This window comes from Plectropomus leopardus, chromosome 1, assembly GCF_008729295.1.
Source record: "Plectropomus leopardus isolate mb chromosome 1, YSFRI_Pleo_2.0, whole genome shotgun sequence".
In the NCBI taxonomy this organism is placed as follows: Eukaryota; Metazoa; Chordata; class Actinopteri; order Perciformes; family Serranidae; genus Plectropomus; species Plectropomus leopardus.
Genome location: NC_056463.1, coordinates 39,268,067 through 39,296,059, shown reverse-complemented (window position 1 = coordinate 39,296,059; position 27,993 = coordinate 39,268,067). Strand labels below are relative to the sequence as shown.

The window sequence follows — 27,993 nt, the reverse complement described above, 5'->3', positions numbered from 1 at the left end:
CCACACACACACACACGCAGACTACCACTCTGCTTTTATTAGTAACCTTACTTCCTAGGGCAAGGCGGCTTTTTGCTGGTTTGTTTTCCTACTGTTTGGCCTTTTGGCATCGAGTATCGCTCTCTGCAGCATATTCATCGGAGTTTGCAGTCACAGTAGTTGTGGTTTAAAGTCAAGGCCCTGGGCGCTCAGTGTTTTGTAGCTGCTAGCTATGCTTCCATGTGTCTCTGTGCTGTACACACACACACACACACACACACACACACACACACAGACACACAGACACACACACACACACACACACACAATCGCTTATAGGGACAACATGCTTGCACTAACTTTAGAGAAATGGAAAAAATAACATCACTAATGTTTGATGAAACCAAACTCTTATCGTGCTTTAAGTTTAGTGATTGACTAGATAATTATTAAGCTGGTTGTCAACTGCAAATTGAATGACTAGGAAAGGTGTTAACAAGCTGGTGTTTTCTGTAGTTGGCTTACCTCAGGGAGCAGAGCACCCAGAAGAGAGGGCTGGCAGATGGAACCAGCGAGGTCAACCACAACTCTGAAAACACACCAAGCACTAATGGCAAGGTGAGGTTACTCAACTGCACATGTGGAAACGACGACGCCACAGTTACCTGTGTGTGTCTAGCATCTGTTCAGTAAAATGAATTAATCTTATCTATTGAAAATGTATTGTGTGTGTGTAATTATATATATATATATATATATATATATATATATATATATATTATGGATATTGTCTTTTTAGTGTCAGGTTGGATCTCTTAATATATTTTATCCTTAAATCTACAGTACATCTTTTGGAAGAACTTAAACCACAATTACAAATTACATATGTCATAAACAATGTTCCTCAGATCCACAGGTTGATAATGCCTACATTTCTGTATTTTTAGTCTCCTTTCTGCATTTATCATGAAAAATTTCAGTTTCCTCCTGGCTTGAAATGAGTATGCTATGTGACCTTCACAAATGAACAGACGATGTCAGTTTATACTGGAAGAGGTGGGCAGGTTGAAAACAATCCAGGTTACTGCTGACAGCTTGTTCTTCTATGTGTGTCTGCTTAAAATAATCAAACTTTGACATCACTTAATCAATGCTTGAGAAACAGCAGGTGTAGTGTGAGTGTGAGAGATTCAAATTCATCTCATTAGTGCCTCTAATGGCATTCTCTAGAATCAGATCAAGTGTAGCAGCAACAACCAGTCAGAGCTGAGGACTTTCTGATGCAGCTGCCAGGTGTATCAGTCAGTTAGTGAACTGTCTATTGCGCGCTGCAGATGTTTTCACAAACCAGCCAATCATGTTGAAAACAGCTTTACCAACTCTTGCATTTTACAGCCAAACAGTGAAGTTATATTTGTTTGTGGAAACATTTTAGGTGAGAAAAAGGCAATGCAGTAACAGCATCCTGATTCATATTTTGATTGCAGGATGCTGCGATGCAGCGGTCATCACACACTGGAGCAGTATGGTGCCGCTGTCATTTGGTTCTATGTAAAAATGCAGGCGCAGTATAAAGAGGGCCCTGCAGCGCAATCTCTGTGTAAAAGTTGCTAGAGTTAGAGTTTAGCCTTATATGTGACTGTGTTTGCAGTCTGATAAATGCTTTTAGGAACCCTTTTCTAATTAATGAGTGCTGGAGTATCTGAAAGAGCTTATACACATCTGGCTAGTGATTCGTACCAGCATCAGATTAGCTACACTGGAGCTGATGTCTTACCTGTTAGCCTCTCTGACCTGTGGGAAGAAGTTTAATATATAATTTGGGGCTACACCATTAACAGTTTTTTGTAAACCTGTCAAAGTTTAAGTTGTTTTGCTTTAATTGGTCCCTCTCCATGTTCTCATTGACCAAGACATCGATATCATATTTGTTAGTGTCAATTATTCAGACAAAAATTCCCCAAATTAGTGACATTGCATTACAATAGCTTTCCACCAGGATGGTTTGTTGCCTATTAAGTTGACATAAAGAGAACAGCCTGTATTAGGTTAAGGACATTTCACATTCTGTATTTACAATGAAGAAAATTTTTCTCAGAGCTTGGCTGTCTGCCTCCTAATGTTTTCAATTTTCTGTCCAGATGTTTAAGGAAGGTCAATCAGTTCAATCTTAGTTTGTATTCTTATTTATCTGAAGTGAAGTCCTTTATGTTGTCTGTACATCTTTTGTGCATATGCATAACAATCATATTATTGCACTGACAGCGGTCATCGGATGGTTCGCTAAGTCAAGAGGAGGATTTGGGCCACGGGTTTGGAAAGGTCAATGAGCTCCAGGATGTCGTGGACCGTCAGACAGCTGACCTGGGCCAAATGAAGGAGCGCATGGCTGCTATGGTTTCACGCATCAACGAGCTGGAGGAGGACCTGGACACGGCCAGAAAGGACCTCATCAAGTCTGAAGACATGAACACACGGCTACAGAGAGACTTAAGAGAGGTAAGGAGGTTTGTTTGAAACACAAAGATATGTTAGGGTGTAAGCCAGGGAGCAACTTTTACATACGTTACTATAAATGTATTGACTTTTGCATATTCAATGATTGAATTAATTTAATTATGTATTTATTACTAATCACACAGCTCAGGTTCTAATGAAGTCATACTTAATTTTGTGTGCGTTTTTTTTTCCATTAGGGGATGGTGTTTGTGTGTGTTTGGGGGCCTCCTCTAGTTGAGATTTTCTTGTTTTGCTGATAACACCACAATACTAATACAGTAGTAATATGTATTGCATGTACAGTGCAGTACAATGCTAACAGCATAACCAGTATCTTTTAGGTGCAATTCTATTGTTTTGTGTGCTAAGAGTAGTGTAACTTTTCAGTTCTTATTTTGAGACCCTTTCTTCCATATGAAGATCGGAGGACTCAGGTCAGGTTCGAGGCCACAGCCACTGATGCAAATGTTTGTGTCTGTATAGTCAATGGCTCAGAAAGAAGACATGGAGGAGAGGATCACTACCCTAGAGAAGCGTTACCTGGCAGCACAGCGGGAGGCTACCTCCGTCCACGACCTCAATGACAAGCTGGAGAATGAAGTGGCCAACAAGGAGTCCCTGTACAGACAGGTAGGCCTCATGCCTCTGCACCAAAAATTGGAAAAATCACTTTTTTTGATTACAGATTAGAAGTAGGGCCAGGTGATATGGCTCTATAATAATATTGTGATGCTTTAAGGCTATATCATGATACATGATATATATCATGATTAGGGCTGCGGCTATTGATTATTTTTTAATCGAGTAATCTACCGATTATTCTAGCAATTAATCGAGTAATCAGATATGCGTGCAGAAATGTTTTCATTAATTACTTTTGCTTTATTAAACGGTAATAGTAATATACAGAGGAGAAAATAAGACAGTCTAAGGTCTCTTATAATGAATGAGCCACTATGATTGCCTTTTCCTTTAGAAAAATCTATATTTTGTATTGGTAACATTGCAAAAGTCTCTGTGAAGTGAGCACTAAAATAGTAAACTAAACCCATTTAGTGCATTTAATGTCTACCATATTATTCTGGGTTTTAATGAGACATTAACATTTTTTGAAACACAAAAGGCATTATATTCATCTAAACAAATTTCGAGCATTTAAGTACCTTACTACGTTCTTCTGGTTTTTAAAGTGCAAAAATAAAACAAAACAAAAGAAAAATCAAATTACCTTTTAAAAAAAGAAGGTATATACAACCAAAAACTAAGGCATAAACATTGCCTTTAAGTTGTGTAATACAATAAATACATACATATATATGCATATATATATATTTAAACTGAGAAAAAATAATTTTAAAATGAATTTCCTCCAATTCTACATCACCTGCACTTGTCTATATTAGTTACGCTGATGAGGTGGAGATCAGCATAACTTCTTCTACAGCTGCCAACAGCCCACCACCATTCCCAGTTAGAGAATTGGGTGAAATCAAAGCAATGCAGTTGGGCACTAAATCAGCCCCTTATAACAAGGAGAGCAGCAGAGCAGTCTGCTCTGATGGATCTATCGATCAGCTGTGTGATCAGCCAGGTGTGATGTTTGTTTTTGTAAGGCACACTCTAGTATCCAAATGTACAAACACACCTGATGCACAGTCTGTATTCAGACATGTTTCATAAAAACAAAACAATAACTATTTTTGTGCATTTTCAGTATTTACTCTCTAACCAGCTGCTGTTGGATAATCCGTCAGATTTCCCTGTTTCGTGTATTGGGGCAGACGTGACCCCCACCGCCCGTGGAGATTACACGCCCGGTCGAGGGCTCTTAATCAAGAGAAATGTGACGCCGGGAGGACACCGGGAGAGAGCAGGGAAAGAGGAGTCTCCTAAGGGGAAAAAATACAGTGTCTGCATAAACCTCGCTAATGTTTAGGCCTGGCATGGAGTGTTGTTGGCCTGGCGAACCGCCAGGTCTGTAACATTGTAGGAGAAACACTGTGGCACTCATATTGATTTATGCCAAATGCTATTGTTGATGTTAACTTTACCTTATGTCAGGTTCACTCTGCTTTCGGTTAAGATACTGAAGCAGGAATAAAACAGAAATAATATAATAATATAATAATAAATCGCAGTAGTGCTCCATGGTCACAAAATGTGACTAAATAATCAGTCTGGTGCTTTGCAAAGACCCTGCTTTGTGTGTGTGTGTATGAGTGTGTGAGAGAGAGAGAGAGAGAGAGAGAGAGAGCTAGAGATTCCAAACGCTGGTGGCTTATGAAAAGGATATGACACTTTATGCCAAATGTTTGTAATATAGTCATTTTATGTATCACACATGGAACAAGCTGCATTCCCTCAAGTTAATTCAATATGTCACCCACCCCTCATTAGAAGTTACTGAAGTGTGCATCACTTTATTTACCTCAAAAAATGTACTTGAATTGGTGTAGTCATATCTTAAACTTAAAGCTTGTTGCATCAAGTATGATTTATCTCATCACACCCCTAACATAGATGCACATCCGCACATCATAATTCCACCAAGAGCTGATGAGGCATTTGTTGATTTTAGTGTTTGAGTCTAAGAGTTTTGTTCCAGCAGGAATCGCCTGCAGTTCTCCTTGGCAGTTTTCAACCCCCTGCTAATGAATCCTGCTGTATTCCCACAGAGAGCAGCGCAGCAGGCACTGAATGAGAAGCCCAAAACACACTGGCTTGTTTCTTTACATGTACTCACTGAGATGGAGATGTCTCTCTCCTCTTTTCTTATGGGTTTTGTCTGTTCTTGTGTCGTTATGAATGCTCTCTTCCTCCCTTCCTGCCCACCCCACCCTTACCCATCCCTTCTCCCTTTGTCCCTATCTCTCTCTCCTTCTCTGCGTGACCTTCTGTCTTGTTTCTTGTCTCCCTCTTCAGCTTATGGTGCTGAAAGCAAACCCTGGATGTAGGCAGGATGTAGCACCGAGTCTTCAGCATGTTTTCTAATGACTGTTTGCGTTTGCTTTGTTTGTTGTAGACGGAGGACAAAAATCGGCAGCTCCAGGAGAAGCTGGAGTTGGCTGAGCAGAAGCTGCAGCAGACCATTCGCAAGGCAGAGACTTTGCCTGAGGTGGAAGCAGAGCTAGCTCAGAGGGTAGCTGCCCTCACAAAGGTACCCTCACTTGTCCACTTCCCAGTGTACCTCTCACCCCTTTTTATTGATTGAATCATTTATTTATTATCTTCAGTTTTAGGAAATACTGAAAATGTTGATTAGTAATCACAGTCCTTTGAAAATCCCAAACCTTTGATTGAATTTTTCATCGATGCATCTGTGTGGGTGGAAATTGTGGTAGTTGAGAAAAGAAAAAAAATGGAAAAGAAGGATGAATCAACCAAAAATTGCATTACATCTAACTGTGAACCAAACTTAAGCATACGTTAGACACCAGCACATATGCTGTACCCAGGGCTGTTTTATTTCCTTTACATCGCACCAGGCAGGAGCTCCCTGCGGAATCTTGCTGAGGAAGCCATTGTTTATGTTGCTCCAAATATCCACACGGCTCTATTTTTAGAGCTTTGGCTGGTGTTTTTATCCATTTATAGTTTGAGTATTTGTCTGAGACAGCACATGCTGCTGCTGAACCTGCACAGGCAATTTAGCACCATATTTGTATTGGAACCTGCTCACAGTACATTTCTGACATTGAAGCGAACAATCATTCTTTTTCTTATCTGAGTTGTTGTTGTTTTAGAGTTTCTCAGGAAGCAGATGCCTCTTTTCACATTGTGTAGTCCACACACACCTCCCTGGACCCTCAGTGTTAGATCAGGACTCCAGAGGACAGGGAGAGATGACTGAATGAACTAAATAGACCTCAGCCACAGACCAGCTCTGTGGAGCTAAAATTGCAGATTGATTTGTGAATATTGTGATGTCATTGGTTGAAATTTGTTGGCACTAGCCCACATTAGCATGTCTTATTAATTTTTTTACAGGAAGCCAACATGAATGAATGAATATAAAGAGATAAAGGCATTTTTCATTTTTATCTCGAATTCAAATAATGAAATCTCTGTTCAGTCTTCCCCTTTTTCCCTCCATGCTTTTCTGTAACTTGTTAGTTTTGTTTATTGATTTTATTTAAGTTGACTCTTATTTATCCTGTCATAGAACAGTGTTCACTTTACACTTCCAAATCCAAACATCCACATCCAAACTTGTACAAAAAAGAACCAACCTCTGAACAGAATGTGCACATGCAGATACAAAACAGATGACTAAGTAAAAACAAAACAAAACATAAATACCATTCAACTCAGAGGTGTTCTGGACAAAGGTTTTAGAACAATAAATATTACATAAAACAATATATTGAACTGAGATGATTTGAACTGTGTGACATTGTCACATGGGGACAATCACTGTGGTCATAAAAGGATGAACATGGTCAGCAACAATACTCAGATAAACTGTGGCCTTTCAATCATGCTCAGTTGGTACAAAGGGGCCCAAAGTGTGCCAAGAAAATCTCCCCCACACTATTACACCATCAGCAGCCTGAGGCATTGACACAAGGCAGGATGGATCCATGCTTTTATGGTGTTTAGGCCAAATGTCGCAGCAGGCAACTTGTCCAATCTTCTATTGTCCAGTTATTGAGCCTGTGATAATTGTAGCTTCAGTTTCCTGTTCTTAGCTGAAAGCAGTGGCACCCACTGTGGTCATCTGCCTCTGACCTCTGGTATCAACAAGGCATTTTCACCCAGAGATCCGCTCACTGGATAGTCTTTGTTTTTTGGACTGTTCTCTGTAAACCCAAGAGATAGTTGTGCATGAGAATCCCAGTGGATCAGCAGTTGATGAAATACACCAACAACCATGCCACATTCACCTTTCTTTCCCATTCTGACGCTCTGTTTCAACTTCAGATCGTCTTGACCATGTCTACATACCTAAATGCGCTGAATTGCTGCCATGTGATTGGCTGATAAGATATTTGCTTTAATGAGCAGTTGAACAGGTGTACCTAATAAAATTTTTCAGGCTAAATTTCTGTTTTCCCACTCTTTCACTCTTTAACCCTCTTAAACCCCCATGCATTTTTAATGATCCTGACTCATTCCCCCTTTTGCTAAGGCTTAAGCCACATAGTTAGAGAGGACACAGAAAATGGACAGACATGCTAAGAAATGCAAAGAAATCGCTCTGTGTGTTTAACATATCCTTTGTTCTTTTCTGCCTTGATGGCACACTGTAAACTTCTTTGTTTCAACACTTACAGAGTGAACTGTTGGCCACTGCCATCATCATTATCTTTTATGAATGTTTGACCTTTTTTGCTGCGGATAAAACAAAGAAAACTCTATTGTTTAAGCATATATATTGAACTATTGAATTGATTAAATTAATCAGTTGAACAGATTATACTTAATTGCATCCTTTCGTCTTTGACACCTCAATATTTCAGTCATCAGTCTGTCTATTAATATTAAGAGACAGACTGTCCTCTCCTCTTTCTCATCCCTGTCTGGTTTTCTGTCATGGACTGTTTTGTGTGCTCCTCATGCTGCCCTCACCACCTCCTGTCAACCTCTAGTGTGTCCTGTGTGACTGTAAAGGAGATAAGACCCAAAAGAAGGTAGACCAGGTGCACTCATAGAGCTAAACCTCCTGGTAGATGGACAACTCTGTTTTGTTGTGTTACTGAACTTCACCAGGCCAATAGAAACTAATAGAGCTGTTTAATTTTACCTTTAAAAAACTTTTTCTTAAAAATAGCAAACAAAACAAAAAAATAAACAAATATTTTGAAATCACCATCTCTACCTTCAATAATAGTCTTTCATTGACATGAGCAGTGCCTGGTAAAGTGCAGTGTCAGTCACAATGCTGTGGTATCCTATTGAACCTTATCCAGATGTGGCCTTCTCTGTACACATGTGTTTGTGCTCCATGTGCTGGTGAGCTGTGTTGATCAGTGCTTCATGTTTGTACCTCTCCTTTTTTTTCCTCAAACACTCAAAACCCTAATATTTGTTGTCTTACACAGACAGGAAGTGCCAACAGATTTGCTTAAAGCCTTGTGGAGACCCTGCCCATTAGTGCTACTAAAAACTGGAACAGGCTGTGTGTCTATGAAAAAATGTTTTCTAGCCTGTTGGCTCTTTGATAAGTACCCAACAGGCTCTTTATATTTTCAACTTGCCTAATCAAAGATAAAATATCGAAGTAATTGTTGTTTCATGAGTCAGTAATCATCATAAATGTGCCTGTAGTCCTTTGTAGAACGGTAATGGTTTTATAGCTGTTGTATTTGCTTCTGTCTCTCTGTGGGTGGTGCTGCTCTGTCCTCTGTCCCAATATAGTTGGCACTGGACCTTTAGCTGTAAGTTGGTGGAGGTAGATGCTTGCTTCCCAGGCTTTGAATGATGGTGACACCCTCCTTTTGAAGGACTGAGGCTTTGCACCCAAAACCTCATCTGGGCCATGCATAGGCCTTTTCTCAGCAAAGTCCTTCTCGACGAATCCCTCTAGGGGGAGATAAGAGACCAGCACTGGAGACCGTCTCATTAGTTCTGAGAGGATTAAATATAACCTGACACAAAGGTCTTTCTTTATTGTCCCCGATTTTTAGGCAGAGGAACGCCATGGCAATGTGGAGGAGAGACTGAGGCAGCTGGAGGCCCAGCTGGAGGAGAAGAACCAGGAACTTCTCAGGGTGAGAGAGGGGAACGTCTGCTGTCATTACACTCGGCCTACTCCTCACAGTTTGACTGCTGTTGAGAAAAGTCTTCACACGTGCCTTTTTAAAATGTTGTTTTTCTGTTTGTGTAGGCGCGGCAGCGAGAAAAGATGAACGAGGAGCACAACAAGCGTCTCTCTGAGACGGTCGATAAGCTCCTTTCAGAGTCCAACGAGAGACTCCAGCTTCACCTCAAAGAGAGGATGTCTGCTCTGGAAGATAAGGTGAGCAATACATAAATATCATCACCAGTGCCGAGAGGATGACTAAAAGTGGGAAGTCAGTAAAGTTGGATCGATTTCCAATTTTACCTGCCCAGTCCAGTGTACAAGCTTAAACCAGTTTAATGTATGCAAACCAGCTTAACAGGTATTTGTCCTTATTTCTATATTTGAATGTTTTTTTTTAAAGGGGACACAGCATATTACTAAACATCAGTATAAAATAAAAAATGTAAATATGACAGAATTAGCAGGAATGCTAATTTACATCCCTAGTTCATTGGCAGGTAACAGACATTAGAAATATCAAGACAGAAAAGGAAAGGAAAGAGAGAAAAAACAAAACAATACCACAATTCATACAGAGGACAAAAGTGGCATGAAGTGCATGGTGTAGAGTGCCTTATCTATGTGCAAAGTAAAGAACTGAACACGTGTTGGTTAAGTGCATGTATCATGGATCACTGGATAAAAGGACAAGGAGCTATATTGCAGATACAGTTCATAGGAAAAATCCAGATAAACTGATATGTCACATCACATTCTGATCATTTCAAAAGTAGCCTAAGTCCTTACTGGCTGCAGACACTGTTGGGAGTTGAACTTTCTGAGGATAAAATGTTTCTATTTTTACCTGTTGGTCTGTTTGAAATCGCCACAGTGGAAGAGGACTGGCTGATTCATTAGGATGAAATGAGGAATTATTTATATAAAAGTTACTTTTTTCACAACAAAAACCTAAACACAGTGCTAGCTGGCTGGAGGGAGATTGCTGGCAAACTGTAAGTTTCTGCTGAGATAAATGACTATTGCTAAAACAAGCTAATGTTAGGCTACCTATTGTTGGCTATATTGCTTGTCATTTCCTGTAAATATCACAATATAAAGCGTGTGTGTTCTAATTCAAAAAGTAACGTTACAAATGTAGGTAGATAGCAAATCAGCTATTCACCCATCTTGCAAGTGTTTACGTCTGCAGATTGATCTGGAGCACACAGCTGATAGCTACGTGGTTTGTTTACATGGAGTAACAGAAGTGCATATTTCATTAATTCAGTGTGAACACAGAGCTCCAGTGTTATGCGATGCTACGTGATAGTTAGACAGTCACTTTCTGGTGGGACACAGTGTCATGACTTTCCTCTAAGGATTGAGTCATGAGGGACACCTGGTAAAATTCAGTTAACTGGTCCGGTCTGACTTAATATGAACTCGGTTTGAAAATTTTCACAACAGCGCAACCCTAGAAGTCATGTAGAGTGACAAAGGGGCAGAGCAGCTGAGGATGCTGCACTCTTCGCCATCATAAATATTTGTTGGTCTCCACTTTGTGTGTCACTGACTAGGTGGTGCATGGTTAGTAGCTCACTCACTGTGTATTAGCCAGCGCATCAGCTTGTTCCTGTCTCTTTTCAGAATGCCCTGATAAGAGAACTGGAGCACACCAAGAAGCTGATTGAGGAATCTCACCATGAGAAGGTAAGGGGTCATTTTATAAGCTCAGATGATGTTGCCTTTTTCCTTTAAGGCTTCAGACTTTGAATCTCCATCATGTGACCACTTTGTCTGTGAAATGTCCTCTCCTACAGGAGCAGCTCTTGATCCAAATTGAGACCATGAGGGCAGAGAATGAGCAGGGTAGGAGCAGGAGTAACTCCTTACTACATGGGTAAGTCAGTTTACCGGTTCACATTTTCCGCCTCTAACTTATCAGAGTCTTTTGCCGTGTTTCCAGCAAAAAACTTTTGATGTAGTACCCTTGGAATCAGAAGTAACCCATTTGGACATGTGCCCGGACCCTAGATCTGTTAAAGAAGTATTTTACCGATAAAAGGAAGACCGTCATAAAACTAGGCCATCTCTGCAAAAGAAAATCAGCAAATGCTTTTGAAACTGGGGCTCGTGAGCAATAATAGAGAATAATGGGGCTTTTGCTTAAAAAGTAAAAAACCTACAACTACCAGAATGGCAGCTGTGTTACAGATAAACAGTAAGCTAAAGCATGTTTCTCAAAACATGAGGTGAGAAATGTGCAACTTAGCAACAAAATCTTTTTAATCTTGGTTTAATTTGATCTGCATTGTGTAATTTTATCATTTGATCTCTGTTTTTCCAGCCTCTTTTTTCACCATGCAGGAAACAGTATCACACCCACTTCATGTTCAGAAAGAGGAAAGAAGGAAAGAAAGAAACAGAAGAAAGAATAACGGATTAAAATACAGTTCTAAAAACTTTTTAGGCAAGAAATATGCAGTGCAGTAACATAATCTTGATAGTACGTCAGCGCTGCCTTGTTTTACGGTTTGATAGAACAAGTCTCTCAATCAGCTGTGTACTCTTTGAGGTGGCAGCTGGCAGCAGGCAATACAAAAATGTGGAAGTAAAGCTTGTAGTTTGAGCTCCAAGAGCCAGCGAAACACCCCCAAATGACGTAAATGACGCAAATTACGTCATTTGGCAGAGTTTTGATGTGTGGGAAGCAGAATTGTCAATTCACATCAATTCAGTTTTACTAATAAAGCCCATTATCACAAAACACAGTTTGCCTCAGAGGGCTTTACAGCATACAACATCCTTCTATCCTTAGACCTGATAAAACAATAATGATAGACATAAAATTACTAAATGCACTCTTAGTAAGTAATTAGAATTAATAATGATATAAGTGTACCTACTATTATTTTTTTCTTATAAATTGATTGTTATATATATATATTACATATAATATATCTTTTTCTATAGTACTCTTACATGTAGGTGGTTGTTGTCACTTACTGCTCCATCTAGCTTTCGCTGTAGTTCCTCTTCACTGGTGATGACAGAGTAAAGTCTGCACTTTGTTTATCGTCCACAGAAGGAGGCTGCACACCAACATTTTTAGGACAAAAAATAGCAGGTTGGTGTGAGAGTCTCTCTTACTGAAATACTAAAAAAAGCAGGTTTGTGCATTAAGTCCTTCTCAGGCAACAGCAGGAAAATGCTGGAAGATCCACTCATTACTAAAAGTGTATCACTAAGGACAGTATTCTTTATTCAGATCCCTGTTAGCTGCCACTGAGGTAGCAGAGACTCTTCCTGGAACACGACAATAAAAACAATTTAAGTGGTCAAAGTTGAGGTGACTTGATGGATTCATGTCGTCACCTTTTGCATTGAGTAACATTACAAGTAAGTGTTCCACTTTAAAAGGTGGTTGAATTAAATTATTTTTTCTCAGTCTACAGCTGCGGCTGGAGGCTGCAAACATCCTTTTGTTGTATAGTTAGAGTATACTAATGTATGAAAACATGTCACAGTATGAACTGTGGTTAAAGCAGCCACAGCTCAGCCCTGAGCACACAGTGTTGATTCTCTGCTGACCAATCAACAGACTGCCATGTTTCTAGATCCACCATTTAGCACCAGATCTATGTGCTAGGTGCCCCAAGCAGAGGGAGGACCAAAAATGGGGACAGCGAGGAACAGTTTTTTCAGTGCCATCCACAACTTTTCGAAATGGAATTTAAAAAAATGCTTACTAGAGTGATTGGTGGAAACGAGGCTTTTCTGAATGTTTTTTGTGTGTTTGTGTTTACAGACGGTCTCAGCTGGGCAGCACTCCAGATTTCAGGTATCCAGTGTCAGCTTCCTCAATGATGGACAGTAACTCGGACCATTATGGCAGCGCTCTTGTACTAAGACGGCCTCAAAAGGGACGTATCGCAGCTCTCCGGGACGAGCCATCCAAGGTGAGCTCCCCCCCTGTTGGCTTGTTTATTATTTGTATATAGCCATATTGATATAGATTCTGAACTACATGAGCTTTATATTTGGTCATTTAATTAACTTATTAACATTTGAGAACATCTGTGTTCACTGTAGATTCACTCCTTGTGATTTAGGCTGACACTTTAACGCAGACAATTCATGAAGCAAAAACACTGAGGAGCATCTAAACAAATGAGAAAGTTGAGAACTTGAACATCCATCAGAAATCATGTATGTCCAAGTTTGGAACTATCTCATCACTTCACCAGGAGATTGAAAAATTCCTATAAGTCAAAACAATAAGGTTTTGTTAAAAAGTTTCCCCCCTTTAAAAAAATTGACTAAAGGTGCCTTTTGTTTTATTTTTGTGTTGTCTCAGTCATGATGCACATTCTTTGTATTGTGTGCTCTTTACCTTCCTCTACCTGTTTCAGTCTAATGTTTGAGTTCTTTTTAATGATTTTCTTCTTTTCCATTTCTTTTTGTTTGCTTCCACTCTGGACATCAGCGACATGTAAGTGAGTGTGGTGGAAATAACAGTAGGCAGGTTTCCATTTACCCCCAAACTGCGCAAATTAAAATTGCAAATATAAAATATGCCTAATGGAAACAAGTCAAAGTCAAAAAACTCCCATGTATTGCAAAAAAGTCAAACCAATGTTAAAATATCAAAAATGCCATATTTGGCAAAACTACAATGGAGACACTTTTTGGCTTTTCTAGGTCACATGATGCTATGGCTGTGTGCTTGTCAGTAGGATCTGGTTCCCTCATGATGCAGCAGGAGCTACAAGAGCTGTTATTGCATCACATAACTCTTCAAAAGTTGAGGGGAACATCCAGGAGTTTTGAATCCGCAATTCCTCTGTGAAATTGGGGACTATCACCTCCCAGAACTCCCCCATACGTGGCTGCTCCCACATATAAGGGACTTGTCTTTCCATTATGGCTCCATAACACACCTACGTGGACGTGGATTGTAAATAATGACGGCTAGTGCGGTGGCTGCAATAGAAATAGAGTTGCTAATGTTCTGAACATCCATCACCATGCTTATTGGAATGTTATTGCCAGAGGAGAAGTCGCTGAACATCACTCAGTGGAAACATACAATTGTGTTTTATTCACATTTCGAAAATATCACTCAAGTTTTGCGCAAATCTGCAATTGAAACCCGCCTACTGACAGTTCCTTGTGTCTGCGGTGCATTAATGAGAAATACTCAAGTATCCAGTTAACCTCCTTTCCTCTTTGTTGCCTCTTATTCTCTCCTATCCCCCCTCCATTTGCTCTCTGCCTTTTTTTTTTTTACCTTTTTCTCCCCATGATATCATTTTTCTAATTTCATCTTGGTGTCTTCATCTCTCCCTCCATCTTCTCTCCATTCTCTGTTTGATACCATTATGATTGAGTCCAGGTGCAGACTTTAAATGAGCAGGAGTGGGAGCGCATGCAGCAGGCCAATGTACTGGCAAATGTGGCCCAGGCCTTTGAGAGTGACATGGATGCCTCAGATCTGGAGGAGGATCGAGAGACGATATTCAGCTCGGTGGACTTGCTGTCCCCTGGTGGCCAGGCTGACGCACAGACCCTCGCCTTAATGCTGCAAGAGCAGCTGGATGCTATCAACAATGAAATTAGGTATCAGCAGCCACAGAGCCACCAGATCAAGCACACCAAGCTTTGCTTTTTGTCTTTTTCCATCAAAAATTCAAGGACTGTAATGCATCAGAGTAAATCCACCGTCTCCTTTAATCACTGCAGAATGATCCAGGAGGAGAAAGAGAGCACAGCCATCCGCGCAGAGGAGATTGAGTGCAGGGTGGGCAGCGGCGATAGCTTGGGAGGACGTTTCCGCTCCATGAGCTCCATCCCCCCATCACTGTGTGCGGGCTCCTCATTGGGCGGCTCTCCGCCAGGCTCTGGCCACTCCACCCCCAGACGCATTCCCCGCAGCCCCAACAGAGAACTGGACCGCATGGGTGTCATGACCCTGGTAAAACTTCTTTTACTTTCACATTTCCCAACCAGGACCATACAACGCCACTTAATAGCTTAAATCTAAAACTTCCCAGTGAGAATTCCTCAGTGTTCATTATTCAGGAGGTTTTTATCAGGAGCAGAATTATCCACAAAGGTCTCTTCCTCTCCAGAACAGACAATTCAGGTGATTAAACGGCTAAAAACAACGAATAAAGCTGTTTCACATTACAGTTCAGTAATCTCTGACACATTCTGACATCTCAGGGACGGGCTGCTCGCCCTCAACATGCTCACCCGTTTCCCACATGAGTTAATGTGTGTTTACCTTTTTCTGATCCAGACGTTCAGGAGGTTTGTTACCGGGAGCCTAATTATTAATAGAGGTCTCTTCCTCTCCCAAACAAACAGACCAGAGGATTTGAACTGATCGAAAACTGAATAAAGCAGTGTCAGCTTAAAAATCCCTGTGTTTCGGACGCACTTTGGCATGTTGCTGCAGGCGACTTGTCCAACTTGTCTAATGTGAAGTCGCCTTATTTCTCTGATAACTTAACATTCAGACATTTAGGAGGTTTTCACCAGTGGCCAAATTATCCACAGAGGTGGCCTCCTCTCCAATACTAACAGACTTGCTGATTTAATCCGCTAGAGACACTGAGTAAAGCAGTTTCACGTCACAAACAGTGTAACTGCAGCGCTGCTCATTGCAGTTTGGCTTTTCATTGAAAAAACACGCATGGCCGTATCTGGAGCCAGTGTTTGGTTTGTCCAGTCTGGGCTACTGTAGAAACATGGCGATGCAACATGTTGATCTCCATAACCTAGGACCCACGCCCTATGTTGATATAAAAATCTCATTCCAAGGTATGAAGAACAAAATAACTCTTTTTTTCCCGGTACATTAAAAAAATGTACCTATTATATTATATTCCATCTCTGCTAATATGTCGCCCTAAATTCTACACACTGGTCCTCCAATTTTGAGATATTATTCAATTATTCCTCAGGAATCACTTCTCTTTTTTTCATTGCATTAGTGTAATAAGTCACAATTTAGGTTTCCTGTGTATTTCTTTTTATGTTGGTGTTTAAGGTTGTAGTAGAATTTTAATGTTCTTCCATATGCTTTTCCTTAGTTTGCCTTTCCATGTTGATTTTATGTATTTATTCTGTCTCCTGTCATCAGTGTGCTTAGTGTATTAATACTTTGTGTATATGTATGATAGTATGTAACCATGTGTATATGTAACTGCCCCTTGCTTGTAGCAATATTGCTTTGACCCCTGCATCATCCAGAGCTCCCTTTCCCAGCAGACAGTAACGTACCTGCCCTATGGTCCAACGGGCTTCAGTCCCCACCCTCAGGCCTGTAGCTATGCACCATACTGTCAGGTACCTGCAGATCTTGCTATGGGTCTCTTCCTTCCCTCCTCCCGCGGTGGGTGCAGTCTGCCTCTTCTTGTCCGCTCTGTTCCTTTTGACATTTCCAAATACACACAGGACACTTTTTCCCCCCACTGTGTGCGAAACGCATCACTTTACTGTGAGAATAATTGTGATTACACATCTGTCATGCAGAAGTGCCTTTTTCTATCAAGCTAGTAACCAAAATGGAATTGGGTAAGGTCACATTCTTGTATGAATAAGAAAAAATTGACAATATTTTATGTAATTTGTTAAAGAGTAGCTATTTAAAATTTCCCTGACTATGATTGAGAAGTGGGGGTCAGTTCTTCAGTCAGTCATATGGCACCTGGCTACAAGGTGTTTAAACGAGATGCACATTCATCTGGGATAGACCATGTACTGGAAATAGTAAAGTGCCTCACAGGACACTTTTGTGTCCTGTGAGGCACTTTATCACTGTTACTGTTTATTACTTTATTACTGTTAAAAAAAGCATCATCTTTCATTTGGGATTTGAGTTTTTAGCCAAAAAACAAAGACTGTCACACCCAGTGGTCTTATCGATACTGGTATGGGCGTATTTGAACAACTCATTTTAAGCCAGATTCAGACCAAAGTCTGTGTATAAAGATGGACGACATGCCCCCGCTATGCTAAAGTGAGGTTATAATATCCCAGATATGGGCATGCTATGGTGCGAGGGTGATGTCATTGGGAGCCCAGCATCTGTGCAGTAGCGACATCAGCAGTGGGGGAGTTCCCACCAAAACACCTGTCCGACCAACCGTGAGCAGTTTCGTTGAATGCGAGCACACAGATTGGCTGTCACAGCTGTCAATCGTGGCAAAAAAAACCTTTTGTATGATTTAATAACTCAATAAAACCAAACTTATCATAAGAACAAACACTTGAACAAACATCAGGGTGATAAGAATGACCTTCAGTGACAGAAACCATCTTTGGGAATATTTGGTGTGTTCTCCGAGATTTTAGTTAAGCCTATATCCATTCACTAACATTGAGGGGTAGGCTTTATAACCTATACTGCAGACAGACACCAGGGGGTCACCAGACACCAGACACCAGATTGAAAAGCCTCACTTTTAGGGGAACTGTCATGATGTCCATCTATATATACAGTCTACGGCTCAGACAAAAGATTTGCGACGACGAGTTAAAACTCGTCCCCTAACGCACCAGTCTGCAACTTTTTTTAAACCTGCCAGTTTACACCAATGCAACTAGACCAGACAGTATATGGTCTCCATAGCAACAACTCCCTCTAGTTCCGGTCTAATTTCCAGCTTTTCAGGTTTATTTTGTCGCTGAATACAATATGTAGCCTTTTAAAATAAAGGCTGAGGAAAGAAATAGTGAGACTTGATACAGCTGCATCTCTGGTAGGGTGGTGAAATGGAGAAAACAAAAACATAACGGCCAGAGCTTCAGATAGACTGTTGTCATAGCAAATACACCCCAGGGATTTGATAACCAGCACCAATTAATCAGTCAATGAGTAGTCTTTGTGTTTGTGTGTCATGGCAACATACAGCAAGCAGCAGCAGCGACCCACAGTCCTACACCGACACATGGTGTGTGAGTGTGTGTGAATGACTACTGAGTAGCAGGTGGCACCTTGTACGGTAGACACCAGTGTGTGATTGGGTGAATGTAATAATGTAGTGTGAAAGTGCTTTGAGTGGTCAGTAAGACTAGAAAAATGCTATACAAGTACAGTCCATTTACCATTGACCGTCAGAGGGCTCGGCAGAGATGGAGGGCTGTATTCAGGGAGTAAACCAACACATTGTTTGGCGTCGGGTGGCTGAGTCTCAGAGGTGGGTCGTCCTCTAATCAGAAGGTTATTAGTTTAGTTAGTTAGTTAGTTAGTTAGTTAGAACTTTATTTCATTCATGCCAAATAAAATAGGAGAACAATATAAAATATAAGCATGAAAATCAACACCAGAATACCCAACATACTGAACCCCTGATCAGTGTTCATTGATCAACAATGTTTGAGTTTGTGTGAATGTATCAAAACTGAGTAGCAGGTGGCAGCTTGTACGGTAGCCTCAGCCACCAGTGCGTGAATGTGTGTGAATGTAACTTGTAGTATGAAAGCTTTTTGAGTGGCCAAAATGACCAGAAAGGCACTACACAAGTGCAGTTCCATTCACTATTAACCGTCTGCGGTCCTTTTGACTTGGTAAGCTGACTTTGCTGCTGTTGAAATAGGTGACGCGCCTTACATTCTAAAAGCAGCACCCTGAGGATTTGACAAGCTTGGTTTCCAGCCTTAGTTGAGCTGAGATGGACCAGCACACACCACTGCAACTTTTCTCTGCAACCTTCTAAAACAGGTTTGTGTCTTAGTTGATCTGTGGTCTAAACTGGGACACATCTCTCAACTGGTGAACAGGATTTCCTTTTATGGCAAATACCAGCAGGACAAAAACACAGTTGTTTTGGTTTAGAAACTGGAGAACTTAAACCTGTTCTGCACGTGAGCTGCTTCTGCTGTACACCTCACAGCATGAACAATTAAGACGAACAAATTGACAACATTTAGCCCAGTTTGTACTGCCTTGTTATATAAGGAACAGAGATAACTGAGCCCTTTTGACTTTTGGAATATTCCGTTAGGTCCAGCTTCTAGTCTTGCATTTAGCCCCAGACCTGTATCCAGATTTTTAAACCCATTTGTTGGCAAGAACAAAACAGTGCACTGGGGTGGAGGTTAGTACACTGCAGTATAGCACCATTGGTTTCCTGTTAACACTGGAGCTGGTATTACTCATCAGTCAGTCCTTTCAAGAATTTGTGAACTTGTGTTGCAAGAATGAACTCAAGTTCGAGCAGTACCACATTTGTTCAGTCCATGCAAGACATTTAGAGGAAAAAAAAATCACCAACCAACGCCATTTTCCATCAATGTGACATATTTGATGAACGTTATGGATAGAAAATGAGGTCATCGTGCCTTGCTTCATTGCAGAGCAGTTACTGTCTAATTCAAGTGTTGCAGAACTGTTGTAGTGAAAAGCTGGAACGTTGTCTGCTGAGAGAGAAGACAACAGCTCAACTAGTGTATCAAACAAGAACGTAAAACATTACAAACAGAAAGGTGTGCTGCTTTTATTTTGTCAGATCGTGTCTTAGGCATGATTGTCAGCCTGAACATCGTCCTTGGTTAAAGATCACATCTGTCTTACAAGATCAGTGAAACTTGTCAAAATGTTTTTATTCCTACATATGAGGACACTAGGAAAGGATAGGAACATTTTGGGTGATTATACAAATTTCCCCTTCCTGTCTCTCCTTTACAGCTCACTAATCTCTTCCTTGCCCTGGTCTCAGTGTGTCAGTTGAGGAAAGGAAATGAGTGATTAGGGATTTTTCCTCTGGGGGGCAAGAGAAACTCCCATAGAAATGTGGCACGTTGATGGTTTATTTGCTCTGCTAATGCCAGGCTTGTGAGGAATGCAGCACAGAAAGAAACCCTCCCTCTTTTTAGGTGCACAGTGGAAAATATGACAGCTCTGGTTCATAAATTCAGGTGTCACACTGGCCTTGGCTAACTGTATGTAATAACACATAAAGCAAAACCCATCTAACAACAGCAGTAACATGCCAGCTGCTTGGCCACCTACTTGCAGGGTTTGTACAGTTATAAAAAACCTGGAAAAATCATTAAATTTGCAAATAGCAATTTCCAAGCCTTTGCAAACTAAACATACGCTGAAAGTTTTGGGAAAGTTGTGGAATCTGTTCCACAGACCTGTTTATAACACATGATGTTCTCAAGGACCATCATAGATTTGAAAACCCAATGATAATTTCTGTTTTTACAGTTTCTGGCTGTGATAAATAGTGTAATTTTTGGTGATTTGTGTGCCCCTCCCCCAAAGCCAAAATAAAAAAAACTAGGTCGCTCCCCGGTGCGTAAAAAATAATTTGCCGCCCCCCCCAATACATAAAACCAACTTATTCATTGTTTTTAAATATTCAGTTTTAATCCTGTTCTTAATTTATTATTTTTTAAAATAATATTACTTACATAGTAATGAAAAGGAACAGATAATGAGTATCGATTGCTGTTTCAAAGAATGTGTGGTCTTTCAAAATTTGCTGGAAAATCATGGAAAAGTTAGGAAATGTATTGGTTAAATGTGTATGACACCTGCCCTTGGTCAGTTATTCACATTGTTTGTCAAGGCTTTGATTCCTCTTGTCCCTCTGATCTCCCGGCACGAGGCTGCACCCATCCTGACCCAAACCTTCAGCGTGGTTGAATTGTAGTGTCTCCTGCTCAAGTGTGGTGCTGCTCCTGCTACAGAACTACATGTCTTTACTGCACAACTAAACTGACTGTTTTTCTGAGTCTCCACTGTTGTGTGTGTGTGTGTGTGTGTGTGTGTGTGTGTGTGTGTGTGTGTGTGTGTGTGTGTGTGAGAGAGAGTGAGTGAGAGAGAGAGTGTACATGGGTAACTTTATATCTTGTTCTGGTTTCCTGCTCTTGTGTGTTTGTGCATGACAAGGTCCCACCGCTGGTCTGTTGTGCATCTCACTAACTGCTTTTCTCCTCTCTCCTTTTTTGCCATGCTTCAGCCTAGTGACTTGCGAAAGCACCGCAGGAAGGTAAACTAGAGATCTGCTTTACTGGGCTCTGTCAGCTACTTGTCTATTTCCCTAACTCTCCCTCATCTCCCAACCAAAGCCTAATCCACAGTGTTCATCTGTGGTGTCTTCATCCCATCCTACAATGTACCATCTACTGTAAACTGAAGCTCCTGCACACTCTAAAAAATCCCATCCTTGGCCCTATGCAAGTGTTGCCATCAAATCGTTAGAGACTCTTGTGATACAATATGTGGCAAGTTTTCTTTTTTGATTCTAGAATTGAAACGATTAGTTGATTCAAATTAATGTGGAACAAGTTTGATGAGCTAAAGTGCTACTAATTCCAGCATCTCAAATGTGAAATTTGCTTTCCATGTGCTTACATATTAGTAAATCATATTTTTGTACATTAGGGTTGCAACAATTAACACAAAATCAGCCAATCCCTTTGGATCTCTGCACAACCTTGCACTTTTTACCAATCACGACAACTTTACCTAAAATTTGACTATTTGCAATCACATTTCATTGTATAGCTGTATTGATTAGCTTTAGCCATTTGATGCAGGTGTCTTAACAACTTTGAGTAAAGCAACTCTTGCCAGTGATCAGCTGGCAGTGACCTTCACCCCCACCATCACAAATAGATTCTTATTCTGCAGGAAGTTCTGAATGCTCACAATTAGAAGCACCAAATCTGTGACAGCAGGATAACCTTATTTATTTTCACTTAGCTATGCAATTTATAGAAAAGCTTCCATGAAATCTCAATCTCATTTTAAAAAACAGCTCGCGAAATTCTGGAGGGACTGGTAAACATGACTTCTGGTCTTGACTGATTCTGACAAAACAAGTTATTTTAATATATCACACTGGGTTGTTAAAATTGTGATCTTAATGTATAAACTGACATGTCAAACCAAACATTATTCCAATTGATTGAGAAAACAATTGATATATTAATCTGTTAAAACTGTGTCACACTGGCAGTTTTCCAGTGCTACATTTTTATAAGTTTAATATGACAATAAATACTACCAATTTTGATGTTTATAAGCTTTCATGTTAACTGTTGTGTTCAGATGTCTTTCCCTGGTCACCCTGATTCCATTCTTTGTCTTTGCTTCCACAGTAAGGTTGTCAGTCAATTCCTCTAATTTTAGGGTCTTTTTTGCAATTGTAAAAGCAGTAGTAAAGCTTATCTTTATACTTTATAGATAAGTAAAGCTTATCTAATACTTATAATATTTACAATAAACTGTTTCCTAATGGTATTCATGGACTGGTCACAGACCACTTGGAGTGTAGCAGCTTGATGCCTAAAAATGTGAAATATAACTTTAACGAAGCAGATTTCTTACTACGTGCTTTGTGTGTCATAAAGGATGCTGGTAATTCTTTGCACCATGTCTGTTCAGAGTGAAATCAGAAAGTTCTCCCTCATTAACTTGTCCCTCCTGCTGTTCTGCAGTCTGCTCAGGATGACAAGGCCACTATCCGATGTGAGACGTCACCCCCCACCACTCCACGCTCCATGCGCCTGAACAGAGAAGCAGGGCATGCTGCCAGCCACGAGGACATCAGAGACATCCGAGGGTAAGACCGAAGCCTGTCAGCTGAAGAAACTGTGCATTTTTTTTTAACTCTTAGGTTGCTTGTACACCTGAAGTTGGAATAATTTGGTCCGGAACCGGGAAAAACAATACATTGTTTCATTTGAGTTCTGGTTTGGTTAGTGTTCACACAGACTTTTTTCAAGGAGTAAACATGACTCTCTACAGACTGACAGGTCTTAGCTGATCTTTCAATTGTCTTGTTTATATAGTTTATTTATAGCATATATTAACACACTATTTAGTCCTTCCTTGTTGAGTCTTGGGTTCTTTTGTGTTTATATTGTTTTGGAAGTGAATATTTTATTTTTCTATTTTTGTATTTTTCCTATGTCTGTCTAACTTCTGTTCCTGCCAGTCTTGGCAGGAACAGAAGTTATATAAAGGCTCTTGAAAGGGAGATTTAATCTCAAGAGGTTTTTCTGGTTAGATAAATGTTAAATAAAAATAAGAACATAAATATTAAGTTGTTGTGCCGCCTCCTGCACTGCAGCATTACGCTCAGCACATGATGCAAGTGCCAGTATTGGCAGCGCTCAGCACATGAATTTATTATTGGTTTAGCTGCTGAAATCCTGCTAGAATCATGTGTTCTTTCAAGAAATCCTGTGGTTGGTTTATTTTTTTCACACCACAAACAAACTGCAACAGAGTCCATTTAGAAGCAGGCAGAGACCCACCTTTTCAGGCGGTCTCCTTCCAGTTGTTTGGTCTGCACCAGGGTTTGATTGACTTTCACACCAGCCCAAATGAAGCATACTAACCAGGCAAAAAAACCTGAGTTCAGTTGAACTGAACCAAGTAGGGTAGGTGTGAAAGCACCTGAGTCTGTCTTGCTGTCCACCATTTGTTGCTAAATTCTCCCTCCATCTAACCGCTTACCTTTTGCTTCCATAGTCTGGCTGGCCTGCAGGACGGCCAGGGCAGTAACCCCAGCAGCAGCAACAGCAGCCAGGACTCCCTCAACAAAGCAGCCAAGAAGAAGAGCATCAAGTCTTCCATTGGACGGCTCTTTGGGAAGAAAGAGAAGGGCCGACCCAGCATTCCTGGCAAAGAATCATCCAGTCAAGGTCAGGCTCGAGGCACAGGGGTTTTGTTCCACTTCCAGCTCATGTTTATGTAAATGTAATGCTACCAGTATTGCAGTGTTCCCGGCCCTGTCAGATCTTTGAACAAGGTGTGTGTTTCCGTCTCCAGCTGGTACTCCTGAGGCAGAGAGCTCTCCTAAGGATGGCTTAGGAATGGGGACCCTGGGAGGCCCTGCAGAGAAGAACAGGAAGCTGCAGAAGAAGTGAGTGTCTTCCTGGAAGTGTCCCCCCACCTTCTGCTGTCTCCATGATTTATATAGACTGAGAAAAAAAAAGCTTAAGATGCTGATTGAGCACCCGGCTATACAAGAAGTCTGTGCTGGCGTTGAGCGTTCATAATGTCCATAAGTGTTGTTGTGGGCTTGGTGCTCCTGCTGCAGTCCAGGTCTGGCTCACATGCATCCTCACTGCCACCTGGCTCACGCTCACTCCTATCAGCTCATCTTCCTCCCATTCCCCACCCACTCATTTCCATTACAGTTGTCTCCCACAATTATTTTATGTTTTTACCCCCTTTTTTAGTTTTGTGCAGATATATTGCAAACACCATAATATTGTTTTGCTTCATGTCACTCTTAAATCAGTTCATTCTTTCTCTTAATTGTTTTGTCATCCTCCCTCTTCTTTTTTTATCATCCCCTTCTCATTCCATGTGTAGTCCAAAGACAGGGTAAGTGGGTTCATATTGCTATTGCCTTGCCTTATCTTCTGTCCACTCTCTGCGTCACGTTGGCCTCACCAATAACTCTGAGGACCCCAAACAACTGTCCCTCCAAATGTCTGATGGTTTTTCCGTGCTGCTCTTTGCCCTGCTTTCCTCACAGGAGCTTAACTAACAGGAATGTGTGTGTGCTGGTCTTTAGTGAGTGACACATTTTCCTCTCGCAATTTTCCTACTGGAGCATGAAGTAATGCACTACACCTACAGGGAAGATAAAACAAAAAAACCTCATCATACATCATGTCGTGCAGTCTTTGTGTTGCTGTGAATACCCTCAGATTTTAACACTTTGAAACATAGATTGACATCAGTTATCTTGTGCTTGGTTCTGACTCCTTTCACAAGTATTTAAACCTTTGAACACTGAACAAAATTGTTTGATCTTTCAAAAACATGGGAAGAAAGTTGGCAACTTGGTAAGAAATGTCCAACAAATTGCAAGAAATTAGTAGATTTTGAAATGTGTTTTCTTTTAATTTCTACGTGAGAATTCCCATTTAACTTAATTTAACTTAATTATATATTATTATATAATTATAATACCTATGTATGTAAAATGATGTTCTCTCAAGCACTTTTTAAGATCATTACCTTGGCCTTTTTGCCAATTATTAGGTAATTTCCTTGGCCTTTTTAAAACTTTTGTTAAAACTTATTTTTGTTTGTTAATTTTCAGGTTATTTTCTCTTTTTTTACTTAATCTTTTACTTTATTTCAAACTAATTTTGTCTCTTTTTTTGCATAATTTCTTCTTAAGTTGCCCATTGCCTTCTTTTCATGCTTTTGAAATAAATCAAGCCAAATTGTTCAGGTTTTAAAGGGGTAGGGATGTTAGTTTTTTAATTAAGAGCACACTTTCGAACATATCTGTTAATCTTGTTAAAAGGGCAGATCAGCCAAACAGAGGATGGGCTAGTATTTTATTAGGGACATGTGGCACACAGCCCCATCTAGTGGTCGTGTAAAACTGTTTTCCTCATTGTAAACAGCAGCTAAGACTTGTTGCCAAGCCCGAGTACTGAGTAAACTTTCAGTGAACTCTCTGCTAAATGGCATTACAGACTGAGAATGTGCATGAGTGGATGTACAAAATTTAGAAAGTCATTGCAAAATTTTTCCTGCCCTAAAAACCCCCCTCTAAGCATGTTATGTCCCCTACAGTAGTAGAGGAATGCATCCATACTAAGTCATTTTCTAAGTGGACTGTCAAAGCACTGGTTCTGGGAGAAAACCTTTGTGACTCAGAAAGTTCCTCAGTCCTTAAGCTCTGACTGTGACCCTCAGTCACTCCTCAGAGGCCTAACAAATAACCCATCTGGTTAAATCTTGAAAGTCATGGCTTTGACAAACAGTGTTTTGTTCTGTCCAAGGTTTTCCAGATGAGTATGTCTCTTTGAATCTTCCTGGGTTTCATCTTTGTTTTCTCTCGAACTCCTGCTCTCTGTTTTGAGTATGCATGTTGGTTGATGCCTCTGGGTTTGTGTGCTCAGTTCTTTCAAAGGTGAATTTGGTCAAATGCATATTGGGAGTTAAGATGGACTCTATGGATTTGTGTGTGTGTGTGTGCGTGCGTGCGTGCGTGCGTGCGTGCGTGCAGGCTTTGGGGCGAGTGAAGTCTTTCTGCATGTTGGCTTTAATATCTATTTTGTGTCTCAGGCATGAATTATTGGAGGAGGCTCGCAGGCAGGGCCTTCCTTTCGCCCAGTGGGATGGACCTACCGTTGTGGTTTGGCTGGAGGTACGACACACACAATTCATCTGGAAACCATTGAAACCAGTAACATGTCTATCAGAAGGATAGACATGTTACTTTAACCCTAAAACTGCGCAAATTGAAATTGCAAATATAAAATACATGAAAACATGTCAAAAATCGCAAAAAAGTATTTATGCTTGCATGAGGTGGTATTTCATTTTGAAGAAGCCATGTTTTGCAAAACTGCAATGGAAACACTTCTTTGGCTTTTCAAGGTCATATGATGCTATGGCTGTGTGCTTGTCAGTAGGAACTGGCTCCCTCATGATGCAGCAGGAGCTACAAGAGCTGTTACTGCATCACATAACTCTTCAAAAGTTGAGCGGATCATCCAGAAGTTTTGAATCCGCAATTCCTCTGTGAAATTGGGGACTATCACCTCCCAGAAATCACTCATATGTGGCCGCTCCCACATATAAGGGGCTTTGTTTTTGTTTTTTTACTTAAAAATAGTTTATTTGTAACTTTTTACTAATTTCTTGCTCAATTTTGGGCCATTTCTTTTTAAGTTACTTGTTGTCTTCTCTCCATGTTTTTGAAAGAAATCAAACCAATGTGCTCAGGTTTTAAAGGGATAGTAACCATATTACAATGAGCTAGCTTAGCCTAGCTGCCCTCCTGTGTGTCTCACAGGAGCAGAGTGTTTTGGTTTGGGGGTGGAAAGGGCAGACAGCATTGTGTGTGCTGCCCTCAGGCTACCTTGTTGAGTGCAGTGGCACTAAGAATATTATGTTAAAGGAGCTATTTGTAATTTCCAGCCACCCAGTCCAACTAAATGGGGGGCAGTATTCCACCCATTCTCAATGTCACAACTAAAATTCCTCTGGAATTCCAGCAGTTTGGAATGTTTCGTTTCAGTTATTATCAACACAAAAAGTCTTTCATGTTTTTTTCATTTATTACAAGGAAACATGATATAAACACAAATGCTGTTGAAACTTCTTTTTTTAGTTTGGTGCATAGTGCATGGTGCAAGTGAAGGCTTAATACAGCAGCAGTGTACAAAATAAATTTTAAAAAATGTATAGAAAACTACTATAGAAAATAATATTGCAAGTATGTACAATACAGGTGTCGTGGAATTACAAAGCTGTACAGTTTATGCATCATGAGATGTGCAACATACGAGTATTATCTTGATATAGATAAAATGTGTCGTGATGATGGTCAAAGATGTCAGGTACTGTAGTGTGCAGTGATTGATCTCCTCTGGGGGGGGCTTGTTATCACTGTTACTCTGCAGGCCCTGCTCCTCCCTTCATGGTTTTAGGAGCTGCAGCTGTTCCTTGTTGATACCTGAAGCAACAATTTCATGATTAACTAACTGCAGCAATGACACTGTCTGAGAGTGTAATGATAGACGGGTAAAACAAAACGTGTAATGTCCTCATAAGGACAAAGTTTCCAGACTTTTAATCTTGCCTCATCTCGTAACAGTAATGCCCAGCGGTTACAATAAGGTGAACTGGTTGATATTATATCATTCAGTCTGCTGCTGTGTCCATACAACCAAAATTTACAGTCACCGGTCATAAATAAAGGCAGCTCATAACTGACAGCAGAGCCAGAATACAGCCAGTCAAAATCAGGCTGCTGTCTGATGACCTTCACGTGTGACCTTTA

At 40.5% G+C, this 27,993-nt stretch overlaps 1 protein-coding gene across 16 annotated transcripts in view; it reads left to right on the top strand.

The window, feature by feature from the left end:
• Positions 1-27,993, top strand: part of ppfia1 (PTPRF interacting protein alpha 1) — a 65,850-nt gene that overhangs the window by 25,158 nt on the left and 12,699 nt on the right. For 6 of the 16 annotated variants that reach the window (XM_042484992.1, XM_042484977.1, XM_042484896.1 and 3 more), the window contains exons 6-22: positions 496-597; positions 2,245-2,478; positions 2,962-3,108; positions 5,501-5,635; positions 9,105-9,188; positions 9,305-9,436; positions 10,850-10,912; positions 11,023-11,102; positions 13,011-13,161; positions 13,689-13,694; positions 14,598-14,821; positions 14,945-15,176; positions 22,664-22,788; positions 23,703-23,875; positions 24,003-24,096; positions 24,552-24,563; positions 26,271-26,352. In XM_042484992.1, the coding sequence (XP_042340926.1) occupies positions 496-597; positions 2,245-2,478; positions 2,962-3,108; positions 5,501-5,635; positions 9,105-9,188; positions 9,305-9,436; positions 10,850-10,912; positions 11,023-11,102; positions 13,011-13,161; positions 13,689-13,694; positions 14,598-14,821; positions 14,945-15,176; positions 22,664-22,788; positions 23,703-23,875; positions 24,003-24,096; positions 24,552-24,563; positions 26,271-26,352 (2,076 nt within the window). The remainder of the gene's footprint in view (positions 1-495; positions 598-2,244; positions 2,479-2,961; positions 3,109-5,500; positions 5,636-9,104; positions 9,189-9,304; positions 9,437-10,849; positions 10,913-11,022; positions 11,103-13,010; positions 13,162-13,688; positions 13,695-14,597; positions 14,822-14,944; positions 15,177-22,663; positions 22,789-23,702; positions 23,876-24,002; positions 24,097-24,551; positions 24,564-26,270; positions 26,353-27,993) is intronic. The other 10 variants (XM_042485001.1, XM_042485011.1, XM_042484985.1 and 7 more) reach the window with 5 other exon arrangements.